At 41.8% G+C, this 7,375-nt stretch overlaps 1 protein-coding gene across 1 annotated transcript in view; it reads right to left on the bottom strand.

The window, feature by feature from the left end:
• Nucleotides 1-700: 700 nt before the first annotated feature.
• The window catches only part of LOC123961228 (amine sulfotransferase-like), a 7,812-nt gene continuing 1,137 nt past the window's right edge, over nucleotides 701-7,375 (bottom strand). The window contains exons 3-6 of the mRNA XM_046036412.1: nucleotides 4,600-4,726; nucleotides 1,394-1,488; nucleotides 1,071-1,247; nucleotides 701-989 (exon numbers count right to left, since the gene is read on the bottom strand). Of these exons, the coding sequence (XP_045892368.1) occupies nucleotides 936-989; nucleotides 1,071-1,247; nucleotides 1,394-1,488; nucleotides 4,600-4,726 (453 nt within the window). The 3' untranslated portion in view covers nucleotides 701-935. The remainder of the gene's footprint in view (nucleotides 990-1,070; nucleotides 1,248-1,393; nucleotides 1,489-4,599; nucleotides 4,727-7,375) is intronic.

Genomic DNA, 7,375 nt, shown 5'->3' with positions numbered 1-7,375 from the left:
GTGACTAGATAATGTATTTAGAGCTGATGGAATTGCATCCTTAAATTTAGCTACAGCACTATCAGACAGACATCTTGTATAGAAATTTTTGCCCAATGGCGTGTAGTTCAGCAATACAAACTCAAACGTTATCAAACAGTGGTCGGACAAAGAGGGATTCTGTGGGAACACCACTAAATGTTCAATTTCAATACACCAAAACAAGGTCGAGGGTATGGTTAAAACAGTGAGTCGGTTCATGAACACTCTGAGAGAAGCCGATGGAATCTAACAAAGAGATAAACGCAGTACTGAAGCTGTCATTCTCAACGTCCACATGAATATTAAAATCCCCTACAATAATAACTTTGTCCGTTTTAAGGACTAAAGTTGACAAAAACTCAGATAAGAATTCAGAATACGGGCCAGGTGCTCGGTACACTATAACAAAAAGAATTGGTTGCAGTGATTTCCAACTTGGGTGTGAAAGACTATCAAATGAGTTATAGTTTAGTTTAGGTTTAGAGCTGATTAGTAGGCTAGAGTCGAAGATAGCTGCAACTCCACCTCCTCGGCCTGTGCCTCGAGGAATGTGAGTATTAATATTATGTAGAGATATCTGAGGATAAAGCCTTCTGATACTCATGATCTTGATTGTTTTTATCAACCCACGAGCAGGTCAAAGTTTTCACTATACTTCACATTCAATAAAAACAACAGATTGTCCAACTGCATTTATTAGTGTTTTCTGCTCACGTATTTTCCCAGCACAGAAGTCCAAAGATGGGTCAGAAAGAGTTTTGTGATGCATATCAACAGTTTACACATTAGCAGCTACTGTTTATGATGTACATCTAAGATGCATACAGACACAGTGGCAGTGAATAGTTGTGCGGCTGCTCTGCTTATTCCCAGATGAACTTCAGAGACAGGTCACCAAGTCTCTCCTGAAGGAGTTAATCCACTCTTTCACTCTGAGCAACAGTAAAGGTGTTCTTCCAGTCACCGATCTTACCTGTAATGACAAAACAACAAGAACTAGAGATGATATCTGTTTACATGTTTCTGCACATGAGCTGCAGTTATGTTACATTACCTTTGCGCATGAAGTCTCCCTTCAGCTGCTCTTGTGGCAGAAACTCGTAGTTTGCTTTTGAGTCTTTCTTCATGCTGTTGAATGTAGATTTCTCTACAACTTGCTCAATGGCTGCTTCACTCAGGTTCTTCCCTAAGAAAATGCAGATCTTAGTTACTGCTGCCTTCAGGTCCTGAAAGAGAAACAGAAACCCAAAAGAAAAAGTAGACATTTTAAATTCATGGTATGAGATTGATTTAAAAAGTGTCCCTTCCTCACACCATTTTACTGTCCAAGCTACATGAAAATGCTGAAGAACTGCAGGGAAAAAACACAAACCAAAACCATGTCCTCGTAGGTCAGGAAGAGGATGTTGTACTCGTCTCTCTTTGAATACCACACCCTGATGTGGTCGAACCAGGATGATCCTAAAACTGTATAAAGGTACAAAGTATCCCCTAATTTAACATTTTCATTTGAAGTGAATATATGTATTCCAAAAGCATGTGGAGTGAACCAGCCAGTGTTGCTTTAATTATTTTATGCCAAAAGGAAGAATCCAGAATCTCTTTTCTTGTCTCTTCCTGAGAGAAAGGGATGGCTGCAACATCACCCCCCCAGACAGGCTGGCTCCAAGCCCTAAGTGAAAGGTTTGCTCCCCCCGAGTGCTGTTCCGGCCATAAAAGCTATATCTGATGAAGTTGAGATAACAGACTCTATGCATGACTGTTAAAATGACAATATTAACCTTGTCCAGAGACTAACCTCATCCTGAACTAGGCTGTCAGGACCTTTTCGGACCAAGGTCAGGAAACTCTAAACTGACACTCCCACACAGACACTCCCCTGGATGAGCAGGATAACTATGGTAACGGGGTTTCTCTTTTCAAATTACCTCAGACATCAAAGAACAATCTCACTATTCACACCCAGTTGTGAAACTGGTGAGGAAAGCCAGACGCCGGAGAAAGAACAGACTCAAATTCCTTTGTGTGAACAAGAATGTTGTCTCCGTATAAACTTTCCTCATTACCCTGTTTAGCGAAATAATCTTTAACAGTTATTTAGTAGTTCTCTACTTAGTTTGAGTAGTTTATTACCATGTTGTTGTTAGTAACTATGTTGAAAAGAAGGAACCACAAAGAAAGTTAATTTAAAGTGCTTTTCATTCTCCTTAGGCTCATGTACATTCCTGGCTGTGTTCTTTGTTTAACTAATGCTTAGTTCCAAGTCCCTTTATATACTTTCTTAGAAATGATATGGTACATGTCATGTGTTAAATAATCAATTTTCCCAGCTCCTGACCCAAGGATTGAGTTAACTATAAGTACATAGTCAGAGGATTCCCAGGTCCTCTCATGGAACCAGTGTCCCCCCAGCGAACAAAAGAAGTATTACATGTCATTGTTCTTTAATGCCTCCCCTTGCGCTTAATTTATATTACTCTGTGTTTTATTGTTTGTAATCAGATGCCATGTTCCTATAACTTTCTCTTATATTTTCCAAGTAAGAATGTTTAACAATCAGTATTCTCCTGGAAGTTAAGTTTAGTGAAGAGGCTCCTTCATCTGCTGTGATTACTATGAAATTTTTTAACTGGTACCTAATCTAAATGTTTAACGATTGACAGTAACTTCCTTTCCTTTTATCAAATGCTTAAAACTAAGAACTGTATAATGGTTTAGGACATTTAGGACAAAAGTTGATTGTGGAAAAGTATTCAATTAAAATTCGCGCAAATAGACTTTAAGACCTTATTAAAATGAAATCACAGAAATCAGGGGTAACCAAGCCCTCCCCCTGGAGACACGCCACAGGTAATAATAATACAGCGCCATGCTCTGCTCTCGCTCTTCTCCTTGGTCTCTTACGCTCTGCGTACGGGGTTTGCTGCTACTCCTAGCAACGCCTGCAATCAAGAGTTTGGCTTGGAAAGACCTCAGAGAATCTTAAATTCTTTTTGTCTTCCAGCAACGTACTTCGCCATGTTCATACGAACCTTCATTGAATTTACTTTTTTTAAGTTACTTATAGTTATCAGACCGTTTAAGTCACGCAACTTTGAATTCAGGGACAACCAAGTCTCTTTTAAGCTTTATTTCCGTCGAATTAACGTTCACTCCTCCCAGCGACAACGAGTTGGAGGCCAGCCACGTGGGTTAGTTACGCCAGCTGTAACACAGAGGACATCAAACAATGAACCGAGCCAGGGTTAACTGTCTATCACTGCAAGAGTTTCTTCATCACCAGTGAAGCGGGCGGACACCTGGAATAACCCCTGGCAGAGCCGAGGCATATGGGATACCAAGCCGCCGTGAACGCAACAACCAGCAGCCAACGTGGGGCCGTCTGAATACAGAGCGTCTGACAAACTCAACAAGAAGTACGACAAAACAAACCCTGCACTCTGTGATCAAGTGATGTCCTCTAGCTTTTAACCCTTTTACTTTAGCTTTACTCCTTTAGCCTAAACTCCTAGCCAAATTTAACTTAGTTCATCATAACTCATCATCATAACTTGCGTCCATTCGTCTCCTATTCCCTTAGAATCAGATTTTTTCCCCAGACCAACTAAATTCAAATTGAACTCCATTATTCTCATTGATTGCATCCTGGTTGTTTAATCATCATTGTTTTTATGTCTTTGATATATTTAACCTCCCTTTATATTCACTTTACTTAGTTAATAAATTTCACCTTAATCACAGGAACTGTGTGTGTGTAGGCTACTGTTTAAATCCAGGTCACTGGACGGAGGATTCACAACTTTGATATGAGACTGACTGACTGATTAAACTGATTCAAAATGATTAGCAATTATTAACTAAGTGATCACTAGTGAATAATTGTGTAATTATTAAAACCATACCCAAGGCGTCCTGAGACCTCGGGCAGACAGAACTCAGGTGGTGCCCCAACGAGTGTTCACGACATAATATTTTCCGAACATTAATAGTCATAATTTCATTAACAGTAAGTAGGTTCACTACACATGTAAATACAACTAGCATGGTACAAGAAACACTGATGTTTGAGTTCTGGAGTTTTCACACCAGGAATGATTTGTCCACCACTTTGGTCCTGACTGAAAGACCTCAACATCTTGGACTGCCATGAAATTTTGAAGAAACTTATTACACATATCTACTAGATTGATTGGCACAGAATTTGGTTCAGATGTCCATGGTGCCCAGGTGATAAATACTAAAGATTTTGGTGAATGTGGTGAACAATTCACCTGTTAAAACTTAGCATGTTTGCATTAATGTTGATATAGTGTTAGCATTTAGCTCAGTAATGGTGGCCAAGACGTGTCGAGAGAATTTTAAATTATTGATTTATAAATTATAAATTTAAATGTTCGTAATAAAATGCTCTGTGTCTGTAGCTACTCTCAACACAAACACAATCCAAACTTTAAAATAACATATAAAAGGATTTCCAATCTTTCTGTAAATTCTTCAGTATCAGATGGTTATCATTTAAAATGTATCAACACTGCACTCTTATCTGGTCATCATCATCCAGACTCTGAGGTAACTCACCGTTGCCCATCAAATAGTCCTCAGAAAAGTGCTCGAAGTTTTTGGGAGTCTCCAGGTCACCGTACACACTACTGAAGTGGTAATAGGAGACAACATTGTCCTTTGGGTTTCGCATCACATAGATAATCTGACATAAAAACAAACAAAAATCAGCCCAGAGATGAAACCAATACATACTATTCTTTCCGCCATGCCAAACTCCGTTCAAATAATTCACTATTTAATGACACTTTAATTCATAGGCACAAAGAAAAGATGGAAGGCCATTCCTCAGAGGAACAAAAGAAAGATTGCAAAATCAAAAATTTTGACTTTGTATCATAATTGCAGCTGAAACAATTAATAATTTTATTGAAAAGTTGTTTGACAGAAACAAATTAACTATTTTGATTATATATATATATATCCGAGGGTGAGGACAAGGAAGATGATGAAGAACCTTCATGGAGGGACAAGCCGCTGCACGGCCTGTACCACGGAAAATGTGGCTGATATCAAGAAATCCTACCAGTGGCTGGAAAAGGCTGGACTGAAGGACAGCACAGAAGCACTAATCGTGGCGGCACAAGAACAGGCACTCAGTACAAGATCAATAGAGGCTGGGGTCTACCACACCAGGCCGGACCCCAGGTGCAGACTGGGCAAGGATGCCCCTGAGACAGTACAGCACATAACAGCAGGTAAGATGCAGGCAGGAAGTGCATACATGGAAAGCCATAACCAGTTAGCTGTAAAAGTGTACAGGAACGTCTGCCATGAGCAGGCACTGCACACATAGACATCAAAAGGGGCTTCAGCACCTGCCCTTTTTCTCTGGGCTACTTTTTTTTTTTTTTAATAAATGAATATACTTATTCCTGTTTGCAACAGATTTCCTTTCAAACAAATATATTTATTGGGGGAAAAAATCTCAATAGGCTATCAGGCCGGAAGATGAGACTTTGGAGTTCCGATGCCCTCTCTCTCTCTCTCTCTCTGAGTGGAAGGTGAGTGAGTGGTGGTGTGGTGAACGCTGCGTTGAGTGAGTTTCCAAACTTTTATATGTTTATGTGTGTTTTTTGTCTCTTTATATCGTGTTAGTTGAGAGTTTTGTCTGTTGTGGTTGGTGGCGGTGCTTCCAGCCTGGCTGGGCAGCATGCCCGTTGTAGATGTGGAAGTGGATTTTGTGAAGCTGACACGCCGACATGCAGTGAAGTTGGTGCCGGCTGTCAGCTGCTCGGTGGAGGAGGCGAGTTTAGCGGTGGGAGAGGTGGTGGGTTATGGCAGCATTAAGTCTGCCTCCCGCATGAACGGAGCCATTGTGGTGTTTTTAGATCACACTGACAAAGTAAACGATGTGGTAGAAAAAGGGGTAATTATTAAAGATACTTTTATATGGTGCCTGGCGGGGCTCCCACTACTGTCAGAAAATGCGGTAGTGATGAGTTTTTATTCTTGGGAGGTGATTTTAACTGTACAGAGAATCCACAGCTGGACAGGAATCACCAGGACAACAGCTCATAGAAACACACAAGCTGGTGGAGGAGCTTTAATAAAAGTCTGCTTTTGAATTTTTCTGGCTCACTCACAGAGAAACTAAGGCTGATTTCAAATGTATTCCGCAGTGGTGGGACTTTGGAAAAAGCCAGATTAAACAGCTTTGTCAGCAGTACACACGCAATGTCACCAGGGACATTATCAGATCTTTGAAGGATCTGGAGATTGAAGTGGTAGAACTACAAGGTCTAGTAGGGGCCACAGGAAATCAGGGACACAAAAAGTTGGCTTTGGCCAGCCTGCGTCAGGGTGTGACAGCTCAGGGGGCTCTGGTGAGGTCTCGGTTCCTGGACGCCACACAGATGGACGCCCCGTCACACTTCTTCTTTGGTTTGGAGAAGAAAAACGGGCAGAGAAAGATCTTTCACTCCATTCGATCCAGAGACGGAGTTTGCGTCTCTGATTCCTCTGAGATCAGAAAGCACGCAGCCAGTTTCTATAAAGAACTGTACAGGAGCGAGCTGACAGACCATCCAGAGGTAGAAGAGCTCTTCTATGCTGATCTTCCTCAGGTCAGTGATGAGCACAATGTAGAGCTGGAAGCTCAGCTGTCTCTACCTGAACTGTATCGTGCTGCGATGAGTCTGCAGAGTGGTCGAGCTCCGGGGATTGACGGCCTTCCTGTGGAGTTTTATAAGTCTTTCTGGTGTGTGCTGGGACAGGATCTGCTGGAAGTTCTTGGAGACAGTTTGGAGACGGGTCGTCTGCCTCTGAGCTGCAGGAGGGCAGTGATCACTCTGCTACCAAAGAAGGGTGATTTGCAGGAGCTGAAAAACTGGAGGCCTGTGTCGCTACTCTGCTCGGACTACAAAATCCTGTCTAAAGTCCTGGCTTCCAGACTCAGACAGGTGATGGGGTCTGTCATTCACGTCGACCAGACCTACTGTGTACCCAGTAGGTTTATCAGTGACAATATCACTCTGATTCGAGATGTTTTGGAAGTCTCTAGTTCATTGGCTGTAGATACTGGTCTGATTTCAATAGACCAGGAAAAGGCTTTTGATCGGGTTGAACACCAGTATCTGTGGCGGACTCTGACTGCCTTTGGTTTCAACCCACGTTTCATAGCCAAGATCCAGGTTTTGTACTGTGACATTGCGAGTGTTCTGAAGATAAATGGAGGCCTGAGCGCTCCCTTTAGTGTACAGAGGGGGGTGAGGCAGGGCTGCTCTCTGTCTGGCATGTTATATTCTCTGGCCATTGAACCTCTGCTTCACAGACTAAGGTCTGCTCTCTCTGG

This window comes from Micropterus dolomieu, linkage group LG02 (assembly GCF_021292245.1).
Source record: "Micropterus dolomieu isolate WLL.071019.BEF.003 ecotype Adirondacks linkage group LG02, ASM2129224v1, whole genome shotgun sequence".
Classification (NCBI taxonomy): Eukaryota; Metazoa; Chordata; class Actinopteri; order Centrarchiformes; family Centrarchidae; genus Micropterus; species Micropterus dolomieu.
The sequence above is the reverse complement of the archived record's forward strand: the minus strand, read 5'-3'. Positions and strand labels throughout refer to the sequence as shown.